Genomic DNA, 16,730 nt, shown 5'->3' with positions numbered 1-16,730 from the left:
GTAGGTCCAGGCAGCCACAAGTTGAAGGAAAGAGTCCCTTAACAGTGCTATTGATTTTCAGTGATGACTCTAGTTCTGAGACATTTTTGTGTTATGAGGCTGTTGGACTTGTTGATAAGATACTAACAGCAACACATTGTATTTTATTATTGGACATAGCTGTGGTGTGATTTCTTTTTTTGTTGTTGTTTTTTAATGGGCTTTCCTTCAGGGAATCACTCAGTATCTCTCTTTAATAAACACGTTTTATACAGTAAACTCAAACCTTCTGAAGGTTGGGCTGCTCAATTAGACATTTGCACTAGTAATGGCAGTGAAAAGACCCTGTCTGGGATCTCAGGTCTGTTCAGCTCCATCACATAGCAGCTATCATCAGAAAAGCAGCAGCATGCTTTTCTGAGCTGTATATGTAAGGAAAATGGTTTTACCTCGTTTTGATTTTTTTTCAGTTTAAGGAAAAGTCCCTGAAAACACACATGTTCTGGCATATATACATGAATGTACAGTTGTAAAAACACATTTGTTTATATAATGTGAAAAGTAATAATTTTCCTCAAGTTCCCAATCCTCATTAGCTTTGCCAGCCGTCTCTCTTTTGTTCCTTTGGGAAAGCTTAGCTAAATGGAAAAGGCTTGCAATATGCTCCAAAAAGCAGTGAATTCAAGCCCTACCAAGGCAGAGAGTAAGCAAGTTCCAGCCTAGAGATTTCTCCATTGAAAAGCTTTCCCCATGAAGAAGAGAGGTCCATCTTCACACCTGCTTTTATCGAATGAGGCTTTCTGTAGTGTCACCTCATTACTGCATCTTTCCAGAGTTGCACATAGGGAATGATATTTGGCTGTGCTATGGATTTGGGATTGTTGTGGCATCCTCACACGTTCTTGGCTTGTGGTTGCAGCTCTGAATTAACACCTGAGGTTACAGTCATTTGACACTTCCCTGAGCTTCTGCATTTCCTACTGGTGTAAATGGGCCAAATGCTGGAAGCCAGACAGGCTGGGCAATACTCCTATTTCTAGTGTGGATTGTGCAGTCCTTGGAATTGCTGTATGTGACTGAAAAGGAGGGGTGACAAAATAGAGCTGTTTGGTGCCATGAACAAGGAGGCACTCAGGGCATGTGAGTGGTCACCATGCTCTAACATCGAGGTCCTTTCAGAGAGGAGAAAGAAAACAGGTCAGTAATTTTGGACCCTTGCAGAGACAGGAACAGACATGTCAGAAGCACCCGTGGTCAACAGTAGAAGCAGCAGCACTGAGATCTAAAAGAATAAGCATGGACATTTGGCCCTGTCAACTGTTGTTCTAATATTCCTGTTATACAGCAGACAGCATCTGGAAATTCAGGTTTTCTCTCCCAGGGAAACACAACATAATCGATGACACTCTTGGGTACTGATCTTGTGTGCGTGGGCCGAATTGCTGTCTGTTTAAGAAGTCCCCAGTGCAATGGCATCATCACTGTGCCCAGTGTCCTTTTGGTATCAGCTGTTAGAGGCATGTGTCCAACCTGAAGCTTCAGAAAGAAGCTTCCCTGGAGGCAGCAGGCAAGATTGCCTGCATCTAGAAGCATTTGCATCGCTGCTCTCCTGGCATATTGATCTGCTGTCAGTGAGATCACCAGCCTGATAGACCTAATCTGTCTTTTGTCTTAAAATACTGTCGTGGTTGAGACAAGAGTAAGGGACAATCCGTAAGACTACCACAGACGCAAAATTTCCCAGGGCAAGAGAGTGGAGAGTGTTCACCCCTGGTTTAGAGTTCCAGGTGCGTTTGAGCTACCAGGAGTAGGGTACCCTTGCAGGGCTGGCAATGTCACACCGTGAAACCCTGCAGAGCTGGCAGACTTTTGCTGCAAAGTAGTTTCCTATTGACTTGTGTACGTGAGCCAGGCTTTTGAACCAAGTCCCATTTTGAGATTTTGCAGTGGCGATGCAGGGCCTGGAGTGTGTTCTGGGAGCTTGTAAATACTGTGGTAAGCTGGTTATGGGAAAGGGGGAACCTGCACTTCCAGACAGATCCTGTTTGATGTGTAGTTCACAAAGCAGAGACTCCAATGGGTGCTTTGTGTATGTAAGAGGGAGAGAATGTTATTTAACGTTTGATTTTTAGGTATAAATTGCATTTCAGAATGGAATTGCTTTTGGAATAACATGATTGTCCTGTTCCCTTTAAAAGAAAATGCATTCAGTTATCACTGTGAAGTAAATAAAAATAACTTTGGATCAGAGAACCTGGCAAGAAAGCAAGTATTAACATTTAATGTACTGTACTTAAAGTCTCCATGGTCAGATGCAAGTCTTCTGGGATTGGGGTAAAGGAAGCTATTTACATGAACCATCCAATTTAATCCTTCAGCCAAAGGGCTTGCTGTTAAATTTGGGTCCAAAGCATTGCTACTTTTAACAATAGTATTTCTCTAAACAAAAAACACTGCTGAAGGTCACCTACAAATGCTTAACTGTGCTGCACTTCACCCACATGGCCCCTCCCTTTCTGTGGAGACTTTTAGCAACTCTCCCTTCTCTGCATCAGCCTGGCTGCCAGGTATGTCCTGCCCTTCAGTAGCAGGCCTGCCGGGACAGCGCATTCCACTTCTGAACTAGTAGCTTGGGTAGTGCTCTAGTTGTCTGCAGCGGCTTTCAGATCCTTATTAAGTATTGGTCCTCCAGAGCCTTCGCTACTGATTAGTGAACAGAGGAGGGAAGGTTGTTAATGGAACATCTCCAGTTGCCAAGAGACTTAGCTGCATATGCTTGAAAAAAGCCTTTGTTATTGGGCGGTGTGTCAAACGCTGTTGGGAGAAATAGCTTGCGGGTCCTTTGGAAAGGGAAGATTGTATTAGCTTTAAAATGTCTGTTCACAGAAATCAGAAGTGCTGGAACTCACAAGGTCAAAATGGGTTGTGTTTAATTGAGCCATCTCTTTGTTGAATTGCATATTCTTTGGATATGAAGTGGAATATAACCAACCTCTTACAAAGCACTCTCTGTAAGAGAAGTTACTTTGATGACAGCTTGTGGAGCTTGGAAAACATAAAGAATAATAGAAATAGCAAAAGACCGTTTGCTTTCCCAGGCATCCTTACTTCTCCTGCACTGCCTTGCCCTCCCATTTCCTTTCTTTGCTGTCTTCCTGCCTTCCCTGCAGTCAGCCTAGCTCCTTGTGTTGTTTTTTTGCATACCTTCACTCTTGGTAGTGCTGGTAACATTTCTGTTAGAGCCTTTGGGGTGGGGGGCTGCTTGCTTCCCTTTTTGACTAGCATGCCATTGCTTCTTTCGTTGTGGGAATACATGGCAATCTGGGACGAGTTTACGTAATTTTAGAATTTGTGTGGTTTAGTGGATTAGTTGGAAAGGTCACACTATGGTGTTCATTTTCTAAATGGAAGAAACTCCTCTTAAACATTCCCTCAAGCCTGACTTGAGTCTGGTGTGTCCCATATTATTCTGGTTGTTCTTTTCAATTCTATTCAGAGGCTGTTCTGTCTGTGTTCAGAGCTCCTGCTCAGTGGTGGATGCTGCATTCGTGATTGAATCTCTGCAGTAAGTGTAATGCCTGTCCTGATTGTACTGTACCTTGAAGTGAAAGCTATAGGGACTATTCAGAACTTTCCACCTATTATTTCTTATTTGTTCATTGCAGAAGTTTGCTATGTCTCTGTTATATGACACTCAGTATTCTACATGTATCTGCATCGAGCTGCATTCTCGATCGATTATGCCAGGCATTTGGCTCTGTTGGAGCTGGCTGCGTTTTCGCTGCTGTTAAGCCTTTCAATTAGAAGAATCTTGCAAGTTTATGTTGGCATTCAAGCTGCTTTGTGCACCGGGTGCTGAAGCACAGCATACAGATGGAATGGAGCTGATGGGTCGGGTTTTTTTAAGGATCTGATTACTGTTTTTATAAAAGTAACCAGCTGCCTCCCCCTGGCCTTCTGTGGGGTTTTTCACATAATCTACTATAAAACCATACTGCGGGGTGAGGCATTCCGGGAAGGAGGGGGTTGAACTGCCACACTGATTTGCTGCTTACATGTTCTGAAAACATTTCTGCAGCAAATAATTCTGAACTCTGCTTTACAACTGTTTAACTTGCAAACAATGAGCTACACAGGCTGTAATTAAGTTACCAGCCTGTTGTCGGCAGAGGGCAGGAGTCCAAGATCTGTGGAGGGTTTTTTTCTTGCAGAATCAAATTGTTCGGTTTTTTACTGACATGATTCTTTACTACTTTTTTTCTCTCTCGCTTTTTTTTTTTTTCCTTCTTCTTCTTCTTTTGGCTCATAGCTTCCTAGTTGCTGAGGGAGCTGCTTTCTTATTCTACAAAGTCTGTTAGTATATGACCTTGCAGAGAAGTTGCAGTTTGGGCTCCTCTCGCTCCATCTGCCGGTAGCTGCCACATCTTGTGCTTGGAATTGGCCAGCACAGTGGATGTGGCTCAGGACAAGCAGATCAGCCCTTGAACTTCCCCATTCCTGGTCGGCACATGCTCGGTGCGGTCCTGGAGTGCATCTCTTGGTTCAGTGCCATCTCAGGAGTCCAGGTAGTGCTGCAAGTTCTGTGTTGGGAACCAAAGTGTTAAGTAGGAAATTTGCTTCAAAAATGGTCTGAAACACTAATGTAAACATGTCTAGGAATACTGCAAGAACCGGTAGCTCTCAGAGTTCATTTTAGTGTTTGAGGGTGGGGGTTTTTTTCAATTTTCCTACAGTGTTGCCAGCATCCTTCCAGCTTCATATGAAGTTTGCCTCTCATTTTAAACAGCAACGCAGAGTTTTTGTATGGATAGAAAATGAAGCAGCACGTTTCTGCTACAGCAGTAGGAGAACCCTCATCTGACCAGTATCCACATGTATGTAATTTCCCATGCCTGTAGGAGGAGAATAAATCTTGAATGGAATGGGTGGTGAAGGGGATCAGATCTGGCAACCTTGCTCCAAAGAGAGTTGTCCGAATTTGGGATTAAGCTGGCGTATCAGAGATAGGCACCTGGTGCAGTATTTTGTGTTAGTGCCAGAATGTAGCTAAGTATAGGCACAGGATCAGCATTGCCAAGATGAAAGCAAATAGGTTTGTGGAGGAGATAATCCAGGAACTGCTGCATCATTCTCAGCATAGGGACTGAGGGTGGAATGGATTGAGATGGCTAATAAGACCCAGTTAATTCCTCAGGTGTTTTCTATTCAGGATTGAAATTGCTGTCTGTGCTGTCACTGTTCTGCGGGCAAATAAAGGATAATCCACTTGGCACCTCCTGGTAGCATGAACTTCACACAGAACTAATCCATTTACCAATTTTGAGCAACTCTGCTGCAAAGAAGCTCATCTTGCTTTTTTTCAGAAAGATGAGACTACAGCATGTTGGTGAAGATGAGTCTAATGTGGAAGATCTTCCTGTGTATACACATTTGTACCATTCCCCCCAGCTAATGCTTAGATGCTGCAAAATGCCTGATGCTCACAAGGACATTGGTGTCCGAGGCATTTTCCCGTTTTTCTAAAAGGCAAAAGCTAATGTAGTGAACTTGTTTGCTTTCTGCAATGAATAAAAGCAATAAATGACTTATCCCTGAGCTTTTGTAGGAGGAAACAGTGTAGAGATTGCAACTTAGCACAAATCCATAACCAATGGAAAAGTCTCATTTATTCCAGGAGAAATTATATTTTTAAGGCCAGTGCTGGATCTGGGCTATAATTAAAACAGCTTTTTAAAGAAAAAGAAAAGCAGTGGATGTTTTCCTCATTTGATGTATTGTCTATTGCTAATGACCCTCTTTTCTCTTTTCCATTTAAAAAATGGATATAAGCAATTAGCCATGTATTGCACAAAAGTAGCATTACCTGAAAAAATAATTAAGATGATCTTGAAATTAAGGAAATCAGTTTTGAAGAGAAGCAGGTGCTTAATGGAGGTGAGACCAGCTGTGCTTCCCAGGAACGTGCTTGAAGCGCTTCATGGAAAAATGTGCAAGGCCTCCACGCAACACTGGAAGGAAATTTTTAATAATTCAGACAAATTGCATCCTATAAATAGCAGAGCTGGATTCATTAGGACAGGAGGCAGATGGAGAAAATATAAAACTTGTTTGTTTCCTTTTAAGGGACTATAATGCTTATGAAAAGTGTCAGCTTGCTGTCAATGAGGGAAAAACCCTCCGGTGCAGCAGTAACTTTCTTGCTATTAGGTTCTCATCTCTGCTAATGAGCAGCCATCCATGAGGGGCATTCATAATACTTTGTTTTAGCAACTCCTGCCTGCCTTTTTCTGGCATCATCGAGCTCATGCAGCAGTTGAGGGGAGCAGGGGAGACATCCGGGAGGACAGAGTTTCATATATGGTGTGTAGCACTTGCTAACTCTGTATAAAACAGGTGCTGATAAGACAGAGGCATAAATATAGTTGGAAAGTGGGGATGTGTGGAGTAAGGTGGGAATCATTCACCAAACTGGCTAAGGGATTGTGCCCCAAAGCAGGAATGTGCTGGTAATTGGTAGAGGAAATGCTGTACATTATTGAAGAGAAAAGGTGAAGACATTTTTGAGATGCTCTTACATTAGTAAGGAGGAAAAAGGAGAGGCTTTCATGCATGAAGAGAAGTAATGACAGAAAGCGGGTGGGAGGTGCGTGACTGGAATGCAGCTCTGTCCACAGGAGGTAAGCAGAGGTGAGAGGGTTGTTCCATCTTGGTATTTATACAGTGAGGTGCCGCAAAGAAGGAAGAGTGTCCAGCCAAAAAAGGAAAGTACAGACTGTCAGAAAGTGCACTTGAATAACAGGAGAGGGTGAACACGTGGGACTGTTTCCAAGTATGCCAAAATTATAACTAGGCACTTTAAAACAAAGCTGGAGGAGAAGACTAGCTGAACAATTGCACACTATTTAACCACAGGCAAGTCTGAGCTCAGATACAGAAGCAGTAAATGTTCTGTATGAATATTATCTGTTAATGAACCTGCCTTCATGTCTTCTGCTGATCTGATTTACATTTCAGCAAAGCTTCCTTAAAAGATAACAGTGTCAAAATTCCAGTAAGCTATCCTAAGAGATTTTTCAAGTATTAGTGTTGAGGAAAGGAATACTGTACGATTATCAGGCAGCAGTGTTTTTTCTTGAGCAGTTCTTAGATTGCCAATTCACCTTCTGAAGTGGCAGAGGAAAAAGGTGATATGAAGGTCATATTGGAGTCAGATAATCACAAACTTATTCAAGGAATGGAGAAAAGCTATGCAAGTGTTCATGCTTCATGTATTAAGTAACTACAGTTTTTCTCCGCATTCAATATAGAGGGCAGTGATCCCAATGCAAGAAGAGGACATTAGAGAAGAGGAAAGTAAGTGGTATGGATTCACAGGATGCCTTCGGGGATTGCCATCTGTTGCAGCTTGCACATAGCTGTAGGGTGTCATGTAGCAAGCAAGTGGTGGCATTAAAACCAGTCACAGACATGGAGCAGGTTAACTATCCAGTCGTTTGAGAAGAATGCAAGTGTGCTGGGATGCCTGTGAGAAGCTGAGCAGGGAAAGTATGAGCCAGCACATGAGAGCTTATGGACCCCATGCATAGATCGGGTTTTTGGTATGGAGCAAAGAAACAGATGAAGTGTGTTTTCTTGCTTTCAATGGCATAAACAAGCCCCAGGGGTATCCAGGGGGTTAGCTTGTTTAAGGGTAGTGTTATACAAGGTTTAAAGTATTTAGTTCTGAGACCTTGACTCACATAGCCCCACAGCAATAACAAGTATGAAAAATATAAAAAAAACAATTAGATTTGAGAAGTAAGGCTTTAATTTCAGAAAGCCTTTAGCAACAGAGAATTTTTGAAAGAAAAAATTGATAGGATATCCTATCCAGGATAGGAAAGCATTGTTAAGTTTTCTTGCTTCTAGGTTTGATCTGAGATGCCTGAAATATTATAATCTGTGATATGTGCTGAAAAATATGTATATGAGAGATGGGTGAGGAGAAAGTACTGAAGAGAGGAAGTAATTTGTGTTTGTAGGTTTCTTGTCTTGCTAGTGGAAAACTTGCTTTGAAATATGCTGTATTTCTAGGACAGCATCTTGATATGTGAAAAACACGCTTTTCATGTGTACAAATAATAAAAAAAAAATTCTGCTCAAAACAAGCTTCAGATTTCGTATTTGCCCAAGCTCATTTGCACCTTTATGCTTTCTTTTGTCATGTTTTTCCAGAAATCCTTTCGTAGGTAGTGCCTGCTGAACTTACTGCAGATACCCCAAGAGCCACCATTCCAGAAATATCTTCAAGCCACAGTGACTGCAGATGAGTCTGTGTTGACCCTAGGTGGCTTGTGCCTTCCTACCAAAACACTTCAGAGGATTTAGTTTTTTGTTCACATAATCTGAACAGCAGCCCGACCTTTGAGGTCGTGTTTGTCTGGCAAGTCCTTTAACGGGATGCTTGCATGCTCTTCCCTAATCAGTGCAGTGTGTCGTGCCACACTTAGTGAAGAAAGATAGATAAAAATTGCTTCAAAATATGCTACAACTTGAAATGATGGACTTCTTGCCTAAGACTCCCTTTTTAATGTGGGTAGATAGATAAATCCTAATTCTATGGGTGAGCAAGTCAAGACATGGATGCTACTGTCAGTTAGCATCACAAAAGGAGATCCATGGTAGAGCTGGGAATAGTTCTCCTTCCTGTCGGGCTTAAACTGTGAAGCTGATACAGTGTCTCTGGGGATATTTAGTTAACCTATGTGTCTGTCACAGTCTCCCAATGTGATATGATGCTGGTGTATTTCTTTATAGTGTTTGGAGTCAGCATTTCTCCCTTCCCCTTCCCACTGGGGATCCTAGTCACTTTGATGTCTTGCATCTTTGTTTTGTGACCTAGGTGTAAGAAGGGGGTAGCTGATATGGTTGTGTGGCTTGCTTGCTCTTTTTGGCCCTGTTTGTGTCTGTAAAGATACTGAGATAGATTTGAATGAAAACAGGAGTGCAAGGTGAATTTGCAACTCAGTCTAGAGATGCAAAGTAAGGATTGTTGCAGACAAAAATTGTTTATTGTCACCTTGTTATTACATGCATATAATCAGCCTGCTAGGCAGTATATAACATAGCACAGATTTCAGAAAGAATTGTCAACATGAAGACAAGCAAAGGGACCTTCAGCCCAGGTGAATGTCCTGTGCATGAGTTCCCATGTGCACCATTTTCAACAACTGTGGATAAAATGTCCTGGATGTGGCAGAAGCCCTTCTTCTGTGGTGTAGCTTTCTCTTGACTGTTCTCTTACGTGATTAAATTAAGGTGCATTATGTGTTTATTCATACATTGTCTTCTCTGCTTCCCTTGCTCCTGTTTTCCTCTTTCCCCACCTGCAGGCTTTGAATTACTGTACCAGCCAGATGTGGTCCGACTGTACCTCTCCATCCTCACTGAAAGTCAGAACTTCAACACTCTGGAAGCTGCGGCAGGGGCTTTGCAGAATCTCAGTGCTGGCAACTGGACTGTGAGTGCAGTCTTCTCTTTAGTCTCTTTTGTTTCCTTTGTGTAAGTAAAGAACAAAGCTATGTGCCATTATAAGTGTGCTGTTACTTCGTGCATTTACATCTCCTTTAAAAATGAAGGATGTGGGGATTCCGAAGAAATTATTTCCATCTTATTTACCCACTTAAGATGTTTTGCATCTTCTGGACAGATGGTGTTTATGTAGTGGAAGTGTCACTGAGCTTATGACGATTTAACCATGAGCAGGTTTTACTACTTAAACCACTTAACCGTTGCTTTGTCCATTCAGAAAAGCCTGTTGTTAGATGATTAAGTGTCCTGAATACTTAATTGATTGGGTTCTCAGATTGCTTAGGAAACTGCACTCCAAAGTGTCCTCTGATATCCCCTCTGAAGCATCCCCAGCACTAATCAGGCAGTTCTCTCAAAGGTATGCCTGACCACTTCCAGAACTGTGTGGCAAATTGGGACTGATCGGCAGACTGAGGATCAGCAGGGTGGTGGTTCATAGCTGTCTTGAATACAGTTTATTTTAAAATCAATCATGAAACAAATAAAAGCATTAAATTGGAGGTGAGAGAAGATAACAGATGCCTTGGATGCTTTACTGTTCCCTCCGAATGACCTCCTTTTTCCTAATCCAGAGGAATGTGTTTTCACAGTAAGTGTGTACAGAACAGACACTGGTGGATGATGCTCCTTCCTTCTATTTCTGTCCTCTTTCCCCAGCAGCTTGCTAAGCAATAGGATGAACTTTTACATCCTTTCTTCCTTGGTGCTTGATGAACTTGAATGATGGGTTAGGTTATAGATGCATCAGCACACACAGCCTAACTAGTCTTTGCAGGGAAAAAATGAATTACAGCACTGAAAGAAGTGCCAAGGGGCAAGGAAAGGGCAAGTATATAAACTCACAATACTTTTGTGTTGTTTCTTTTCCCTTGTGTGTTCTGATCAGTGGTCCACGTACATCCGTGCAACAGTGCGGAAGGAGAGAGGTTTACCAGTGCTTGTGGAGCTGCTCCAGTCCGACTCCGACAAGGTTGTGAGGGCTGTGTCAATTGCCCTGAGAAACCTTTCCATGGATCGTCGCAATAAAGATCTTATAGGTATCTTCTGAACTTTTCTAACCAGACTGGGATCTTGGATACCCTTGAGAGACCTCACGTTTTCTGTCACTTGTGCTGAGGATTTGTTTTGTATGCAGTTTCCATCCGTGCTATTTAAGATTACTTTGTAGCCATCAAGTGGAGGCCTGTCATCTCAGACTGTATTTTCAGCCTATTCAAACAAGCCACAAGTTGAGGGAAATCTCTAACTTGGGTGAAAAAACAAATGTAGGTTTTTCCAGGAAAGGGGAACATGTGTAGGTGTGCAGAGGATTGCGTGTGTTAAGAGGTTTCTTGTCTCTTCCTTAGCCCTGGCTGACATGACGCTTGTGCTCCTAGTCACACATGGTGGTTACAGAGACATTGCTCCTTAGGCCTGCTGTTTAGATTAGAGTGGGGGTCTTGCCCTTAGCATGCAGAGCTAACTTAGGGAAGCAGAGTGGGTTTTAAAGTTGTTCCTTTTTTCTTGCTGCCTCTTTCACTTCTCATACTTCTGTGTGGTAGGTACTTCTAGAAGCTGGACACCAAACAACTTACTTTTCAAGTTAGTTCTTCAGCAGTGTTCACTAGCCCCTATCCAAGGGGGTGAATAAGCATTCGCCTGCCCATAAGCAGGAATCTTGAAAAATTCAGCTGTGAGTTGTTTTCCTCTGGATGCCTCTGTATTTAACTGATGTATTTGATTTAAAATATAACCTTGTCAGGCCAGGAAATATGGGTCATGTGTTTAGGGCCATCATGGAAGTAGCTAGTAACAAACAGCAAGATTCTGCCTTAATACATCAGGTTCTTTTTTTAATAGTTCAGAGGTGTAGCTAGGCAAATGGCACAGACAGACACTGGGGAGTGATAAACCCTGGACTCCTTGTTTTTTCTCTAGTACTATACACTGAGAAGGCTAACGGCACCCAGGAGGAAATACTCTTACCTTTGTTGGGGGAAGGTTAATAAATGCATGGCTGCACACCTTGCCCCAGAAGGCCCATTACAAGGCTAAGTTGAGTAAGCCATGTGCGTGTATTAGCATGAATATGTGGCATTAGCAACAGCTACTGGATGCTTTTTGCCTCAGGCATTGGAAAGTATGATAGATGCTGGCTGTAAAATTCTCAATAAGACTGCTTTTTTTCTTTCCCCTCAATACTTTTAGCATTCATGATGAAGGACTTTGTCTTGGGTATCAACTCTCAATCACCTTGAAATAATGAATGATAAATACACTGTTAAGTTACAGTCTTGAGGTTCAAAACACGTGCAGTATGAAGTTTTTCGATGAGGCAAACACCCTTGAGTTTTATCATTCAGGATAGGAAGCTGGAATGATTATTAGGGCTGACTAATGGTACCTCTTCCCCTTATCTAGGTAGTTATGCCATGGGTGAGCTGGTAAGAAATTTGCCCACTAGGCAGCAGAGATCTGCAAAGAACCTGGAAGAGGATACAGTGGTTGCAGTGTTGAATACTATCCATGAAATCATTACTGACAGCTCAGAAAATGCAAGGTCTCTGATCCAGACACAGGGCATTCAGAAGCTGGTGGCTATCAGCAAGTCAAGGTAAGTGACAGTTGAAAGCAAAATGCTAAGAGCTCACTGCAAAATGAAAATGTCACTACGAACAGCAGCTTTTGCTCTGTGAAAGTATTTAAGCATCCTAACCTCTCAGAGCCTTTAATTTCAGAACAGTTAATATGTATGCAGTAAAACCAGTCAGCACCTTTAAGAGGTTTACTTGATTAAAAAAACCCAAAATTAATTGAGTAGTCACTTCAGTCATGTTAAGACATGCTCTCTCCTTACCAGATACATCTTAGCACCATGTATGCATTTAGCAGACATCATTTGCAGTGAAACCATGATCTTTATTTTTAGCGTGGGAGGCTTTTTTCCTGTGGCAGTGTTCCATTCCTGGAGTGCCAGTGATGAAATCTGTTTCGTTTAAGTAAAATGGTTAATGATGTGCAGTAATCCTTCTGGCTGAAGGGCTGGTGGTGGTGGTAATTTTAAGGGACAAATTTTCACTTTGCAGTTCTGTTGAAAACTGCGTTCTGACTGCTTTAGAGAAAAGTTTTTTCATATAGTTTAGCCAGTTAGACATGAGCTTCATTATAGGTGTGTTCTCAGCAAACTTTTGGGAGAGTAGCTGAAGACTTGGGTTGCATTGTTATGAAATGAGAGTCAAGTATTATTTTATAGAAGGTGCTTATGTACTGACTTAGTAAGGAATGGATAAAACTTCATTTTCAATTTAAAATAGCTTAATTTTTGCTGCCTCAAGTTGCTTTGTAAGGTATTCTAAACCATGAAGTAACTTCACTGAATTGTGAGGAATTGTAAGTTGGGGTGGAGGGTTGAAAAGTGGCTTAGAACCTCATTTGGGATTTTTTTTTTTTTTTTCCCCAAATGAATCCAGGCAGGATGGAATCCATGTCTGTTGTTAATGACAGCTTTGAGACAAAAGAGTTACCCTGGCCTCAGTGCTTGCCCAGCAATACACATGAAAACCCAGAAATTTTCACAATTTACAACTTTTTGTTTGGATTTTTTTTTTTTCAGCAAATACCCCTAGATATGAAGAAGTCACTGAATGATATCACATATCTTATAGTTTATATGCTCAAAGAATAGCTGTGTGGAGTACTAGGTATCTCCTGGATATTGTTTTGGTGCAAAGAAGTCAACATATGAATAGTCTTATATTGCTTGGTACTTAACCTCTAATTTGTTCATGCAAATCAGCCAGTCTCCCAGAGAAACAAAAGCAGCATCTCACGTTCTTCAGATGATCTGGAGCTATAAAGAATTACGAAATGCCCTGCAGAAGGATGGGTGGAACAAATCACACTTCCAGGTAAAGATAATGAGTCTTAGATTTAGTTAATAGTTATGGAAATGCCTGAGTGGAAGGTGTCCTAACTTAGTGTAATACTGCAGTCTGGCAGATTGTGGGCTTTGGTTCTGTTCTTCTAGGTGTTAGAACAATGTATTGTAGTCTCTTCAGTCACAGCATCATGCATGTGCTCGCTGGGTATGTTTTTCTGTGGTCTGTGAAATGTAACTCTTCAGGTTTTGGAAGTATGCCACCTTGTACAGGCCAAATGCCCGTGCTTTACTGGAGGAAGAATTAGCATGTCTTTCCTCAGTTGTCTCTTACTTGAAACATTCCATCTAGCAGTGTAGGGCAGACACCTGCTCCTGATATGCAGCCTCATCCTTCCTGGTGAAAAGGTTGTTGTGCTCCTTTTACAGACCAACAATGCTGTCATTTAGATAACAGGAAAAATATTCCATCAGCAAATCTGTATGAAAATAAAAAATACTCCAGTGCCATATTATCAACATAAGGGGTGCTTAGGAGCATTCCCTAATCTCTCTCCATACTGTTGGTTTGTTTATTTTTCTTGTTCAATTTCTCTGAGTAGCAATCTCATATTTATGTGATTTTTGTCTCGTAGTCTGTTTCTGCAACTCCAAAGGGTTCCAAAGGTACTGCTGGCAGGTCTGGCTACGATGACAGCACTTTGCCTCTGGTGGATAAAAGTCAAGGTCAGAGTTCTGCTCTTTATCACTTCTGTTGTGCTTTGCTTGCTTGTTTTCTGGATGTGGCACATCTGTGTTGTAGACGTGATAGGGCCAGGAGTGAGGGGGTAAAAATGTGTTACCTATGTGGGTGGTACTTTTTACCCCACAGTTCCTATTAGCTGGATATGGACAGTATTCCTTCCTTTGCAAAATGTACACTACTTGTGTTATTTTCTCAACTTGTATGCAACATAATCAGTTAAATCTTCCTGAGAAAATTTGGGATAGACATGAATTGGAACTTTGGAAGAAGAGAACAGCCCTGTTTGTTATATGTTAATAAATCTAGCCTTGAGCCAGGCAGTGGGCTTGGCCTTACTCCTACTCAGTACTGGAGTCTTTTCCTTTCTGAATAAACGTGCCTGCTTGGCAGTGCTTCTTCCTCTACTGTGCAGATTTTTTTCATTGGAAATGGTTTATCCGAACGCTAGCTAAACCTGTCTGTGCTTGTTCATCAGGCCTGACACAGCCATGCCAACACTGGTGCAGCTCCAGGTTTAGTTTCATTATATGATGGCTTTGCCTCTAAATCTGGTTCTAATTTCTAACACTCAGATGTCAAAATTTCTTTTCAGAAATCTTTAGTCTCCTATGGCAGAGTTTGCCATCTTGCACTTCACCTGGTTCAACTGCAGATTACTGCAGAAAAGGCAGCCCCACACTGCCTTGCCTGCTTCCACCTGCCCTGTCTTTGATCAAATGTGGCAGATTACGCAGAGGATGACTCGGGTCAGTTTGCTGATCTGACAATAAACTACTACTTTTCTTTGTGAGTTAGGTTTCTGTTGTCTCGGTAAGCTGCGAAATCGGATTGTGTGCCATGTGAAGCTGCACCTTCACTTGTTTTTATTCTGGAGAGACCAGAGAGAAGCATGTTAATAGCAGTAGGTAGTCCAAAGCAGAATTGCAGTTTGTTACCACTTGGAGAGAAAGCTCTGTGTTACAGTGCCAAAGCAGGAAATATAACGTGTTCTCTGAGAGCTTAAACTTCCCTTTATGAATGGATAACAGCTGAATAATTCAGGGTTTTTTTACAATAATCTCTGCATTCAGTACTTTACAGACCTCTCTGGTCCTGTGACTAGTTTAAAACTACCAGGTGATGACAAAAGCAAATGTGACTCAAGTTGTTTCAATATTTCTGTTTTATAGATAACGAGAAATCTGGGAGTCGTGATATGATACCTATGGATGAACTTGGCCCAGGTAAATTCAGTCATAGATCAAACCCTCTGTCTGGTTCAGTAGAGCACACTGTCACTCACAGAAAAGTTCAACTATTTCTCTAGGTGATATTTTTTCAGATGGATAAAGCTGACATTTAAAAATAGAGTATTACCTCACAAAAGATTGGTTGTCATCCTTTTTTAAAATTTTTTTTTCTTTTAAATGCATGCAGAATGTACATACCAGTTTCTCCACTACTTTAAGCATATAATGATGATACACTGACTTAGCTTTCATACTAGTCTCTGGCCCCTGATGAGGCAGTTTCGTTCCCTATTACAGATCTGGAAGTCTGGGGATTCAGAAGGAAAAGGAGAGTTGAAAATTTACTTCAGTTTAATGTTTGTGCTTGAATCAGTTCTGCCTTTGTTTTCTGTTGGTAACACCAAAACCAAGTTACCGTGTGTGATATTCCTGGCTCCACCTTTCATTTACCTGCACCTAGCTGGGCCTGGCTTTTCTTATAGATTGAGTACAACCACCTACTGTCAGTGAAGTGCTTTGAGATTGATAAGCTCTATAGTTCAGGGCTTGTAGAGGGTTTTTTCTTTACTGAGGTAGATAAAGGTGCTCTGTGGTCTCAGGAATTTGTTTCTTCATGTTGATGTTATTTTTATTTAAATACCTAAATTAATGCCTTGAAATCAAACAGTTTCATACACTGCTGTTTGGGATTGTAGCTGTAAAAAATAAGAAGTTGGAACCAAGCTGAAAGCCAATCATGTTCAAAGTTAAAATAACAGGTATATATTACCTTTAGTATTCTTAGAAAAATGAGATGCCACCTGCCATGAATCAACTGTCCATACGTATTTTAACTCAGGGAACACTGAAACATTTGTTCCCACAGTGGAAGAAAATAACTTCAGAGAAGAGTGCCTGGCAGGATAGCTGTGTGCTAGCAGGTGCTGCAGCATGGCCGGTGCTGATTGTTTATGGTCTCAATATTAATTGTTGCCTTATGCTTTCAGGAGTGACTGGTACAGCTCTGAGTACAAAATTAAATGCAAATTAACAGCATGTGTACAACATCAGGCAGATTCTCTGAGCTGTTCTGTTCTCCAATCTTTTTATCTTGGAAGATAAAAACTGTCAAGTTTTTCTGACCCCAGTTCTTGAGTGCTTTTTAACTCCAGTAGGACTATAACCTTGTGCTGTTTCAGAGATCAACTGAGAAGGGACTAAATTTATCCAGTTTACTATCCTTAATTCTGATGAACTGAAGTAATGACTTAGTACTTCACCTCTTAACTTCAGGCTCTTCCAAATGCTGTATGTTTTTTGTCTTATGGGCATACTTACATGAGGAGCTGCTCTAGACTCTATTTTCTGTTTC

At 41.5% G+C, this 16,730-nt stretch overlaps 1 protein-coding gene across 11 annotated transcripts in view; it reads left to right on the top strand.

The window, feature by feature from the left end:
• ARVCF (ARVCF, delta catenin family member) overlaps positions 1 to 16,730 on the top strand; it is a 287,342-nt gene that overhangs the window by 257,717 nt on the left and 12,895 nt on the right. For all 11 annotated transcript variants that reach the window (XM_026859522.1, XM_026859519.1, XM_026859513.1 and 8 more), the window contains 6 exons: positions 9,351 to 9,478; positions 10,436 to 10,586; positions 11,950 to 12,142; positions 13,325 to 13,436; positions 14,041 to 14,131; positions 15,320 to 15,373. In XM_026859522.1, coding sequence (XP_026715323.1) covers positions 9,351 to 9,478; positions 10,436 to 10,586; positions 11,950 to 12,142; positions 13,325 to 13,436; positions 14,041 to 14,131; positions 15,320 to 15,373 — 729 coding nt within the window. The remainder of the gene's footprint in view (positions 1 to 9,350; positions 9,479 to 10,435; positions 10,587 to 11,949; positions 12,143 to 13,324; positions 13,437 to 14,040; positions 14,132 to 15,319; positions 15,374 to 16,730) is intronic.

The sequence above is a fragment of the Athene cunicularia genome (assembly GCF_003259725.1).
Source record: "Athene cunicularia isolate RWA chromosome 15 unlocalized genomic scaffold, athCun1 chr15_part1, whole genome shotgun sequence".
In the NCBI taxonomy this organism is placed as follows: domain Eukaryota; kingdom Metazoa; phylum Chordata; class Aves; order Strigiformes; family Strigidae; genus Athene; species Athene cunicularia.
This window is presented reverse-complemented; position numbering and strand designations above follow the sequence as displayed.